Raw genomic sequence first — 13,339 nt, 5'->3', positions numbered from 1 at the left:
GCCACTGGACCATAGAAAGTTGGAGAAAATAGACTCTTACTAGACTCTTCTCCTTCCTTCATGGACTGCTCAATTGCGGCCTTGATGCAGAGCTCACGGGCGCGGATGCCTGGGATGTTGTTACTGTCGGAGATGGCTTCTAGTACGATGGAGTCAATACTCAAGCAGGCCGCATTGTAGTACTTGGCCAGGCTGACAGAGGTGGCAGACTTTCCTGAAGAAAAGTCAGAGGTTTAAATTTCATGTTTCTTATTTGCTCAATCTGAGTCCTAGACAGGAGTTTCTAGAATAGAAGTTGCTGCAAAGTGATCTCTCCAACTGCTCTGCCTCCAAGTCTCGCATGCAGCAGAGGTGGCGGCAGAAAAGAGAAGGCAGACCAGAGCCAGGAGTCCTAATCCTACCACTGTGTGGGGTGTGCTGTGGTAACCCACATCCTCTCTTCGTTTTCTTCTCAGTTTAAAAAGTAAATTCTATCAGATGATCTTTAAAATATCTTGTCTCTCTTACTATCTCTGATTCTAAGGTGAAGACTTTTTGGTTTAAAAAATAACTGTTGACTTTTTTTCTCATTTCAAAATATTTGCTCATTACAAAGAAAGCAGAAAAGTCAGAAATAAGAGAAGAGATAAACAGATTCACAATCCACTCACACAGAGACATTATAGTTAGCATATGGTTGTTGAGTGTGCATATGTAACTATTTTATTTATATTTCTTTTTTGCAAAAAAGAAATGGGTTATGTGGTAGGCTAAATAATGGCTCCTCCACCCAAAGATGCTCATGTCCTAATCCCCAGAACCTGTGAATGTTATCTTACATGATAAAAGGGACTCTGTAGACATGATTAAGTTAAAGATCTTGAGATGGGAAAGTTATTCTGGATTATTTGGTGGGCCCAATGTAAGCACAAGGAGTCCTTATAAGAGGGAGGTAGGAGGCTCAGAGTCAGAAAAGGTGACATGATGTTGAAAGCAGAGGAAGAGAGATTGAAGATGCTATGCTGCTGGTTTTAAAGAAGGAGGAGGGGCCGCAAGCTGAGGAATAGGCAGCTGCATGGTTAAGTGCTTAGTTGCTAACTGAAAGGTTGGCGGTTTGCACCCATCCAGCAGCTCCATGGGAGAAACACTCGGCAATCTGTTCCTATAAAGATTACATCCTAGAAAACCCTATGGCGCAGTTCTACTCTGTCACATGGGGTCACTAGGAGTTGAAATCCACTCGGCGGCACCTAACTAGAACAACAGAAGCTAGAAAAGACAAGGAAAGAGATTCTCTCTAGAGCCTCCAGAAGAAACTGAGCCTTGCCAATTTATTTTAGATTTCTGACCTCCAGGAATGTAAGAGAATAAATTTGTGTTGTTTTAAGCCACTAAGTTTGTGGCAATTTGTTATAGCAGTGATAGGAACTAACGTGGGTTATAAATCATCAGGATGGCATTTTCCTCACTTACAACAATATACCATGAACATCTTTCTGTTCATTCAATATACTTCTATAACGCTGTTTTCATGGTGATATAATTCACTTTCTGAATTATATAAATAAACTATCGTTTATTTAACCAGTTTGCCATACTGAACACTTCAACTGCTCCCAATTTTTTGTGATGGCGAGTAGCGCTTCAGTGAACATTTTTGCAGTTAATCTTTGTTTGCATCATTAATTATTTTCCTAAGATAACATTTTAGAAGTAATGCTGCCAGGTCAAAGGGTTTGCATATATTTTTTTCTCTATTTTAAAATAATTTAATGCCTTGGATTTTTCTCTAACATTTTAACGTTTTTAAATTATTAAAGGAATACAAGTTTAAAAAATTCAGAGATGTATAAATTAAAAATGAGGTTCTTCCCTCTCTTCTAACCCTGTATCTCTGAGGTCATCAATTTAACAGTTTGAGGATGATCTTTTGGTATATAAATTTTAAACAAGAGAGTCGTTCATTGCCTCCAAAAATTACATGTACCAACTTTAACATAAACCCAAAAGGAGCAAATCACCTACTCTGTACAGTTTGATTTTGATACAAACTATCAAACTGTTCTCTGTGAAGATTCTTTGAAAACTGTCTTTGTTGTAGTCTACATGCCACAGTTGGGTGCTCTATTTAAGCTTTTCCTCTCCAGATGAAAGTGGGTGAACCCTACCCTAGAATGGGGCTTAGTGGCTGCTTCCAGGTCAAGTGCATTTTCAGGATAAACATGCCAGCTGTCTTAAATTTCTGCTGATCCATTATTGTTTTGCTCAGCACCCCTCACAGAAATGGCCAGGAGCTCCTGGGGGTGGTGGGGTCTTTAAGGCATTTTAAAATCACATTCTTAGTTGCCTTGTTTGATTCCCACCTGTTCCCCCCAAATCTGGCCTCACATCTTTTAGGTTCTGGTCTATGGTTCCTCAGACTGTGGGTTCAAGGGAAGAAGTCACGAATTGTCACATTTTTAAAGATTCCTAGGGTTTCTCACAGTGATTAGAACATAGAAAATGCTCCATAAATGTTTTCTGTAGGAGTGACAGTAATTAGATCATGTCATGAAATGAATTGTGTTCTCCCCAAATCTGTGTCAACTTGGCAAGGCCATGATTCCCAGTATTGTGTAGCTGTCCTCCATTTTGTGATCTGATGTAATTTTCCTATGTGTTGTAAATCCTAATCTCTGCCTACGGTTAATGAGGCAAGATTAGGTTATGTTAAAGAGGATTAGGGTGGGATGAAACACCCTTACTCAGGTTATAACCCTGATCCAATGTAAGGGGAGTTTCCCTGGGGTGTGGCCTGCATCACCTTTTATCTCACAAGAGACAAAAGGAGAGAGAAGAGAGCAGAGAGATGAGGACCTCATTACAACCAAGCAAGAAGAGCCAGAAGCAGAGTGAGTCCTTTGGACTCAGGGTCCCTGAACTGAGAAGCTCCTAGACCAGGGCAAGACTGATGACAAGGAATTTCCCCTAGAGCCGACAGAGAAAGTCCTCCCCTGGAGCTGGCACTCTGAATTCGGATTTCTAGCCTCCTAAACTGTGAGAGAATAAATTTCTGTTTGTTAAAGCCATCCACTTGTGGTATTTCTGTTATAGCAGCACTAGATAACTAGGACAGGTCAGAAAAAGGTTTTATAGTCCTTTCTTTGATAAGCTGGAGCTAAGAAAACTGCAGGCCCTTTCACTCTGCCACTTGCTAGCTTGGGGAAATGTCCTCAGATTTCTCTGAACTTTAACTTCCTGTGAAGTGGGGACTATCAAACTCTCTTCACTGGGTGATTGTGAGGTTTAAACAGAGAAATGGATGGGAAGGAGTTTCATAAACTGTAAGCCAATCTGTAAGCTTAAGATCTTGTTCACTGTAGGTGATTTTGCTCCTTCTGGGTTTAGGGTGAAGTTGGTGTGTGTAACTCTTGGAGGCAATAAGGACTCTTTTGTTAAAGAATGGCTCACTCCTTGCTTAGTTTACCGTTAGCAACATATTCCTTTAGACTATTGAGCATAATGTGATTAGAGGTTTTGTTTTATTTTTTTCCAATGGATTTCAAATTCTAGATATGGTTATAATTAACAATGACAATAAATAGTCATCATCATTATCATAATAATGATAATAATAACAACAGCTTTCTGAGTATTTATCATGTGCCAAGTACTAGGCTAAACATTGGATAGGAATGCTCTCATTTAATTCTCATGTCTACACTATATACTGCTAATACTTTCAGCCAAGGAAAGAGGGTGCAGAGAATTTAAGTAACTTCCCCAAAGGCACAGAGCTAGTAAATGGCAGTGCAATGACTGACATGGTGTTGTTGGACTCTGGAGTACATGCTTGTAAACACTCTGCTATGCTGTCTTCTCAAATGAAATTGCTAGTATCTCTCCTGCTCACGCAGCTGATGTCATTCTGGAAGTCAGGGAGTTTCCGGAGAAGGCATGGCATCCCTGGTCTTCACCTCCCCTCAGGGTCGTCCGTTACCTGAGAAGGGCGTCCCGTGGACAATAACGGCGATGCCCTTCCGGTTCTTGGCCAGGCGGCCTTCTGCAGAAATGTCAATGCCCAGGTAGCGGGCGATGGCCTTGCTCACTGGGTTGTTTTCTACTTCTCCAACCTCCTCCACGGAGTGGCTGTCACTGCTCTGTATCTTGTCAGCTGCAAATTAAAAACATACACATATGTGCATATGCATGTATGTGTACACACCCAGAACTTACATGGGTTCTGATGGAAATGGAAAAGATGTTTTCTTTTTAAATGCTATTGTGATCTGCTGCAAATGTTGCAGTGGTCCTCACTCCCACCTGTAGTGTATGAGAGTGCCCTTTTGGCTAATAATTTGTCCATAGGTACAAAAATTTAAAATACAGATACTCTGATTCTAATTCGATTTTTTGGGACTCTCTCCTGTTGAAAATAGAAAGGGCATTTGTGTGGAGATGCTTAGTTCAGGACTGTAGTGACAAAATGGCTAAATAAATGATGGCATATTTATATTCTGGAATGAATATACTGTAGTAGCTATTAAAATAATGATTTATATCAGAGGTTGGCCAACTACCGCCCAGAGGGAAAATTGTCCTGCTGCTTGTTTTGGTAAATAAAAGCTCTAATGGTCCACAGTCACATCTCTGTATTGTCTATGGCTGCTTCTTTCATATCACAAAGGAACAGCTGTGTAGTTGCAGCGGAGACTGCATGGCCCGCAAAACTTAAAATACTTACTGTCAGGCCTCTTAACAGAAAAAGTCTGCCGATCCCTGATTTAGATGAACGAGTGCTGGTCTGAAGGGCTGTCTATGGTGGGAAAGAGCAAGCTGCTGTGTACTCTCTCTATATATGTATGTAACCAAATACATATGGTTACTCCAAACATATGCATAATGTTTTAATAACTGGGATTATAATCTAAATTTTGTTCTGCAAGTTGATTTTTCATGTGATATGTCTTAGACATCTTTCTATTTGCCTGAAAACAGATCTAGCTTGTTGTTTATTAATAACTGCTGAAGTATTTCATTGTATGGATTTCTGATAATGTAACTAGTCCCCTACTGATGGGCACTTAGGCAGTTTCTAGTTTTTTCCATCCTTAATATCATGGTGTGGCTCCTTCTCTGTAGGACGTCTGGGGCAGCTCTGGGAGAGTCCAGGGACCAAGGACAGTGGCAGAGCAAGTTAAGGCTGTCACTTAGGGGCAGGTCAGAAGAGCCAAAATGGATCCCAGTTTTGCCATAACACACTTCTGCCTTACTTTACCCACTTTGTTGATGAGGGCTAAGAATGACAACTTAACTAAAACTCTTCAAAGAGCTCATTAGTCTTGCTGATGCTTCCTATTCCCTGACAGGGGAAAATGACAAGGTTGCTTATGTTTTACTGCCTGGCGAACGAATGGCCCAGTGAACCAAGTTTTGCCGAATCTGATTTTCCAAATATGGTTTTAATGTCTTGTATACCTTGGGCAAGATGAATGCCAAGAAGTGGGCCCACAATGCTGGGAGGTCAAATTGTACACACCAATTTGTAGCCTGCTTGGGAGTTGCCTACACAGTCCAATTGGAGGGATACTGGGAAGAATGGCAGGACTGAAATGTTTCTCTGAACAACCCTCAGTCTCCTGGGATTTTAGCATTAAAGACTCAGGACTTTGAGTTAATATTTAGACCAGTTAAAATGCAAATAATTGCGGCAAGAAGAATATATTATGTGTTAAGCTCATCAGTATGTTTCTGTGCTTGTCTCATAGCGTGAGTGGGTATGTCAGGGCTGGAGTGGGGCTGGAGTGGGGAGCCAGTGCTAGGAGGCTCTGAGGATGCATTTTATGGAGAAAGGTGAAAAGACAGTGAATTGTCTTCCTCCTTCTGCTTAGAAAGAGCTGGTACCAAAACATTAGAACGCCTGGTTACTTTGAAACATGATTTTTTCTAAGCTCTCGTCATCGTCGTCTTCGTCTGGGTAGGTTTTGGACTCGACCATAGGGATGTGCCGCTCTTCCAGATTGGACGTGACAGAAATTCCTCGGCTGAGTGAGGTCCTTTTTGTGCTGGTGGAAGTTCCTTGCTCTGATGAGGGCCCGTCTTCCTCTTCTGCCAGGGAGCAAAGATGAAAACGCAGGGAGGAGGTGGGAGGGGGATAAGGGAAAGAGGGTCAGAAAAGGAAAGAAAGATACACCTGGTTAATATCACCTTAGATTATCTAAACAAAATAAACACAAACTGCAGTTAGTCAGCTATTAAAATTTTCCTCTGCCCAGAAAGTTTCTGTATTTTATAATTTTAATACCAAAGTTATATGTTAGCTCCAGAAAATTTGGAAACTTCAGAAGAGCAAAAACTATAAAATTCAGCTGCAATTCCACTGTCACCATTTCTTTGCAATTTTTAAAAACTAAACTTGGGATTATATTATACATACCAATTTATAGTCTGCTTTCCCCCTTAATTTATCATGAACATTTCCCCCATGCCATTGTTAAGCACATCTACATTTTGTCTGCCTAGCACCCTCTCATTGCCCCTACTCCATAGGGTTTCAGCAGTGGCAGCAATCTGTGATTATACAAGGTGAGTCCCCACCCCCAAGACACAGTCAACTGCAGGCACCTGGGCAGTCTGGGCCAAGGCATCCTCTCTGTCCAGAAGCTGGAGCTTGAGAGGCTGCAGCTCTTCATTGAGCGAAGGGGATGTGATTGGAACTGCTGGCCTGCTCTGGCCATGGTCAGGGAAGCAAGAAGGGTGGTTTACAGTGTGAGAGCAGAGAGTATAGATGCTCAGAGAGAAGCATGCCCTCCTTGGTTCTCCCCGCCCCCACCGGTCCTGCTTTAGAGAGTCTTCTATGGGCCAAACAAAGAAACAAATCCACTACCCCCACTACCTGTGTTGTGTAAGGGCTGGTGTGGCTCTGCTCTCATGTGGCCCTTGGTAACTGAGCCCCTTGCAGCTCCCTGCCTTGGGCCACTGGGCTGTTCTCAGTATAATGTCTACATCCCTCAGCCTGGGAGCTCTCTAGGGCAAGGGGACTGGTTTCATTGATCTTTTTTCCAGCACTTCAGCTCAGTGCTTAGAACACAGGGAGTGCTCAACACACGTGACTGTGTGAATGGCTGGGGCACAGATTTCTCTCATCTCCTTTCAGGCCAAACTAGTATTCTCTGACTAACTTCTTTTTCCTTGAGAGACAGCAGACAGGCCAAGGGTGTGAGAAAAGGATTCTAATTCACTCCTTCCCTCATACAGCACGTATTTCCTGGGCATAGCGATGTATCTGGTGCTGTTCCGACTACTGGGTTTACGAGTGGGGGATGTGTGATCGCTGCCTTCATAGGGGCTTCTTGGCCAGTGGAGGAGACATGTATAAAGAAAATAGCTGCACTCGTGATGACTATTTCATAGAAGAACACAGCAAATAAGAACAAGGTCAGTGCATTTCCAGATGGAGGGAGCAGAAAGGCAGGAAGGAGAAGGGTGCATCACGACAAGCCACAGTCCTACAGATCAGCAGGAACCTCTATGCCCAAGGGAGCCCCTGGGCAGATGATGGGATAACTCGGGGTTGATGACAGTCCAGTTCAGCTTTGTGACTGGGCACACCTGAACTCTCATCCCCTACATCTCTTATGACACTAATTTCTACCTGGCTTCATTGTTATGCACATATGAGGCAATGCAGTATAATGGTTAGTGTCATGAACTCTGGAATCAGGGAGACCTGAGTTTAAATTCTGATTCTGCCACTTAAAACTGTGGACCTAACCTCTCTGCTTCAATCTGCTCATCTGTACATGTAAAGCTCTAAGCACAGGGTTTGGTATCTAGCAAGTATTCTGTTGTTGTGTGCCATTGAGTCCATTCTGATGTACAGCAGCCTTATATGACAGAGTAAAACTGCCCCATGGGGTTTCCAAGGCTGTAATCTTTATGGGAGCAGATCACCAGGTCTTTCCTTCCTCAGAGCCGCTGGTGGGTTTGAACCACCGACCTTTCAGTTAGCACTGGAGCGCTTTAACCATTGTGCCACTAGAGTGTGTATGTGTGTGCATATGTGTATATATACATATGTATTGTGTATATGTATGTGTATACATATGTATATATGTATGTGTGTGTGTGGCGCAGTGTGTGTGTGTGGCACAGTGGTTAAGAGTTTGGCGGCTAACCAAAAGGCTGGCAGTTCAAATCCACCAGCCACTGCTTGGAAACCCTATGGGGCAGTTCTACTCTGTCCTATAGTGTTGCTATGAGTTGGAATAAACTCGACAGCAACAGGTTTGTTTTTGTTTTATATATATATATGTATGTATGTATCTATACATATGTTTTAACACCCTACTGGACTCTAGAGTCAGAAGAATGTGCCCCAGTCTCCACATCTATAAAATAGGATGTTTTGTAAGTGTTACAAATGAAATATGTAAGCCACCTATCACCTCCCGGGCACCTAGCAGGTGCTCAAGAATCAGTCGTTCTTATAGCAGGAGTGACCCAAACGGGCCAGGGCAGTGGCTAGGAGCCCAGGGTTCTGGTGTCGAGTTCTTACCATTCTCCTGAGCAAGGGACTCCATATACTTTGCCTTCATCTGCTCCTCTTTTGACCGCTTCATCTCCTTAAAGTACTCATACACCTCTGGGGGCAGCTTCTCCCCTGGGGTGCGGGGAGGCAGCAGCAGGGTGTTGAAGGAATCATAGCCCTTCAGCTTCCGTAAGATCTGCTCAAGGGGAGAACAGGGACTGCTGTTGGTCTCACTGGAAGTTGCCTCCCCACAGCCTCAGGCTGCTGTGCTAGGTGGGCTGAATCTGCTCATTCATCTTGAAAAGCCCCTGCCTTTGTCCCAGTCTGAGGCTGGGGTCTGTACAAATATTTTCTGGATCCCAAGGGTGGGGTTCTTGGGAGTGGTCCAAAAATAAAGGCTGAGCTCTGTACCTGTGGGGATATAGGATCTTTATTTTGCTGCATTTGACCCTGAGCATTTTATATATGGAAAATAATTTTCTTTTTGTTTTTTAAAAATAATATGTACTGTTCTTGTTTTTTTCCAATGACAGAGTACAGAACCCTATTATTCACTTTGGGTGACACACAGGTAAAAAGTATTGTGGTTGGCAATAGTATCCTAGGCAAGGTTGTTGTCTCATAAATAGAAAATCCAGGGAAAAGTAGGTAAAATGGTACAGTAAAACCTGTGAAAGCTGGAACCTGTGTAAGATGGAAACCTGTCAGAGAAAGAAAACTCAAATATTTTCCACTAAAACAAATGATAAAAAAGTGGCAAGACTGCACCTTGTCAAAGGTGGAAAACTTGCAAGACCTGGAAAAACAAGGCAGTCCTGTCGAGTTCCAGCTCTCACAGGTTTCACTTTATGAAGCATGTGTGCCTGCATGTGGGTTGCCAGATAAAATACAGGCTGCCAAGTTAAATCTGAGTTTCATATAAACAGTAAATACTATTTAGCATAAATATATTTCCTGCAGTATTTGGGACATATTGTTGTTATGTGCTGTCGAGTCGATTCCAACTCATCACAGCCCTATAGGACAGAGTAGAACTGCCCCATAGGGTCTTCTAGGCTGAAATCTTTATGGAAGCAGATTGTCAGGTCTTTTCTCCCATGGAACTGCTGGTAGCTTTGAACCACCTATCTTTCAGTTAGCAGCCAAGCATTTAGCCATTGTGCCACCAGGGCTCCTATTTGAGACATACTAAAAAAAATTTTGTGTTTTTCTGAAATTCAAATTTCACTGGGCAGGCGGTTTTTTGTTTTTCTAAACCTGGCAACTCTGTTGTTAGGTGCTGTCGAATCGGTTCCAACTCTAGCGACCCTACGTATAACAGAACGAAACACTGCCCAGTCCTGCACCATCCTCACGATCGTTATGCTTGAGCCCATTGTAGCAGCCACTGTGTCAATCCATCTTGTTGAGGGTCTTCTTCTTCTTCACTGACCCTCTACTTCACCAGGGATGATGTCCTGGCAACTCTAGTGTGTATATATATTTATAAAACACAATAAAATAAAATTATAAAAGACATTTACTTCCTATACAATCTGATTTATTAGTGTTAAAATGTATGTTTTGATAGGTAAACCTTCTCTGGATCACCATCTTTGGTTGTTCCAAAACTATTGCTAGTGAGTTATTTTAAAACTTATGTAGAAGAGCAAAGGATCAAGATTAGTTAAAATACTAATGAAGAAGATTAAAGGAGAGGACTTGCTCTACCAAATATTGGGACTCATTATACAGCTGTAGTAATAGGGTGGTATTGATGCAAGGATAGCCACGTTGACAAATGAAATAGAAGACAGAGTTCAGAACAGACTTATTCATAAATGGAACTTTGATAAAGGACAAAGGCAGGGTGGTAGATCAGTAGGGAAAGGAAGGGATATTCAATAAATTATTCATATGGAAAAATATACTTGGAGTTCTAACTCACATCACTCATAAAAATCAACTCCAGATGGATTAAGAACTGTTAAGAACAAAAGCTTAAGACTTTTATTAAAATATAAGAGAATATATTTCTGACTTTTGAGTAAAGGAAGATTTGAGTGGAGACTTGTGCAGTCTCTTTGGGAGCAACTGATATAACTGAAAGAGAACTACAGAGGCTCTAGTTTATGGGTGAGGGCAAAAAGACCAGAGAGGGACATGGGAAAATCAGAGGTGTAGTAGACACTGTGATGAGCTGCCCAGATCCCCCTCCAGGAGGGATGCACTCATTTCTCCAGCTGTCATGAATGTTCCATTATAGATATGGAAAACAGATTAGTAGTTACCAAGGGTTAGAGACTGGGGGCTCGGGGGAGGAGGTGTAGAGGGGTGAGTGTGACAATAAAAGGGTAGCACGAGGAAGATCTTTGTGGTGATGGAATAGTTCTGTATCTTGATTGTAGTGATGGTTACATGGATCTACACATGTGATAAAATGGCACAGAAGTATACACACGTTCTCCCAATGTCAATTTCCTGGTTTTAATATTGTACAATAGTTATATAAAATGGAACCACTAGGGGAACCTGGATGAAGGATACACAGCACTTCTCTGTACTATCTTTCCAACTTCCTATGAATCCATAATGATTTCAGAATAAAAGGTTAAAAGAAAAGATACAGGCAGCACCAACAAAAACAAACAAAACAACAGCTTTAACTGGCTTGAAATGTAGTCTTCTCAATGGTGAAAATGGGACCAAAATAAAGAGCTCCACCCCTTTTCCCTTTGAATAGAGAAAGGTTTGGCAAAACAAAAGCAAGTGTTTTGGGGTGTATGAGATCCTGGCTGCCCTACCCATAGACTTGTCCATAGTATTGGCAAGGATGTGGAGAAACAGGCAATCTCCTACACTGTAGACAGTAGTGTAAATTGTGCAACCTCTCTGGAAGACAATTTGGGACTATCTATCAAAATGAAAAATGGACAAAATCTTTGACTCAGAAAATCCACTTCTAGGAATCTATCTTACAGAGACGCTGGAACATGTGTGCAAAATTATGAGAATAATTTTTTTTATCCTACTATGAACAGACTGTTTCTTCTTTGCCAATAGTAACAAGGAACCACTAAAACCAGCTTTAATCTGCTTCATCAATTACTGACAATTCTCTTCAGTGACAGTTTTTGAAAGGTAGCCAATCAGTAACAGCTTCACACTTCTGTAAGTCAGCCAATCAACAAAAGCCACACTCCAATAAACTACTTCCATGGCTAAAGGTCAGCCAATTCCTAAACGGCTCCTCAATCCCAGAGCTCCATATTTCCCAAAAGTGCTATGAAAGATTAGCCCTCTGCATTACTCAGAGAGACTGTGTCCTCGTAGTACTTCCTCACTTAAGCAAGCAACAGATTAAGCTTTTAGTTTCAGATACTGAGTTGGTAGCCTCTTCTTTTGACAGTTTTATTTGCAGGATATTTCTTGCAGCATTGCTTTTACTAGCACAAGGATAGAAACAACCTAAGCATCCATCAACAGAAGACTGGTTAATAAATTATGATACATTCATACAATGGCATTCTATGGACTGTTTAAAAGAAAAAGGTAAAACTGTAAGTATTAGTTTAGAGATAACCCCAAATTATAGTTAAGTGACAAAAGCAAGGTATAGAACAGTGTGCAATTTATGTAATTTAACAAAGAAAATTACAGAACAATCTCTCTTGTCAATACAGATGAAAAATTTTAAAGAAAATACATGCAAACCCATACAGAAGCATATAAAAATGAAAACATGTATAACCAAATGGGGTTTATTCCAGGAGATGCATAAGTGGTTTAAAATTGAAATATTAGTTAAAAAAAAAAAAAAAGACCCCTCCCTCAGACCATACACAAAGATTAATTCAAGGTGAATCATCCTGGGACAAAGCTGTATGGAAAATGTGACTAAGTGTAAAATGGATACATTTCATGATCACAACAGCTCCCTTCTGTGTAAGTAACATACTGTATCCATTACTTGTTGTTGCTGTCAAGTTGATTCAGATTCATGGTGACCTCATATGACCCCACTACTTAGAGACCTCATATCCTAATCTGGGCTGGAGTTTATCCTGATGTGACAAGAAGACCTGGGGAGCCGTACTGACAGTCCTAAACCTTTCCCTGCACACCAGGGTCTTGTGTTAGCATCCATTATTAGTAAAGCTTGGTACTGGGAAAGATCTCTAATTCATGTGGCTCTAATGTAATAGTCTGGTCCTTTGTGTTATTTCAGAAATGTTCTATATCTTGTTAGGGGTGTGAGTGACATAGGTGTATACCTTCCTCAAAACTGTATATTTGTGCATTTTACTGTATGCAAATTTTCAAAAATACAAAAAATTAAAGTAATGCATTATATTAAAAAAATGCACAAAAATCATATTATCATCTCAATGGAAGCAGATAAAGCATTTGACAAGATCCAACACCCATTCATGATTAAAATCAACAACAACAACACACTTTTAGCAAACTAAGAACTGAAAGGAACTTCCTTAATCTACTGGAAATTTTCTTCAAAAACCTACAGTAAACATCATATTTAATGGTAAAATATTGACTGTTTCCCTCTGAGGTCAGAAACGAGACAAGAATGCCTGCTTAGTTCACAATAGCAAAAAGATGGAAACAACCTAGGTGCCCATCAACAGATGAATGGAGAAACAAACTATGGTACATACACACAATGGAGTATTATACAAAGATAAAGAACAACGATGAACCTGTGAAGCATCTCATAACATGGATGAAACTGGATGACATAATGCTGAGTGAAATAAGTCAATCACAAAAGGACAAATATTGTATGAGACCTCTATTGTAAAAACCCATGAAAGAGTTTACACACAAAAAGTAACAATCTTTGTTGGTTACCAG

General features: G+C 41.1%; 1 protein-coding gene across 1 annotated transcript in view; it reads right to left on the bottom strand.

The window, feature by feature from the left end:
• Positions 1-13,339, bottom strand: part of HYDIN (HYDIN axonemal central pair apparatus protein) — a 359,230-nt gene that overhangs the window by 97,112 nt on the left and 248,779 nt on the right. The window contains exons 35-38 of the mRNA XM_004387835.2: positions 8,516-8,684; positions 5,887-6,066; positions 3,959-4,132; positions 41-214 (exon numbers count right to left, since the gene is read on the bottom strand). Coding sequence (XP_004387892.1) covers positions 41-214; positions 3,959-4,132; positions 5,887-6,066; positions 8,516-8,684 — 697 coding nt within the window. The remainder of the gene's footprint in view (positions 1-40; positions 215-3,958; positions 4,133-5,886; positions 6,067-8,515; positions 8,685-13,339) is intronic.

Source organism: Trichechus manatus, unplaced genomic scaffold, assembly GCF_000243295.1.
Source record: "Trichechus manatus latirostris isolate Lorelei unplaced genomic scaffold, TriManLat1.0 scaffold00194, whole genome shotgun sequence".
Lineage (NCBI taxonomy): Eukaryota > Metazoa > Chordata > Mammalia > Sirenia > Trichechidae > Trichechus > Trichechus manatus.
The sequence above is the reverse complement of the archived record's forward strand: the minus strand, read 5'-3'. Positions and strand labels throughout refer to the sequence as shown.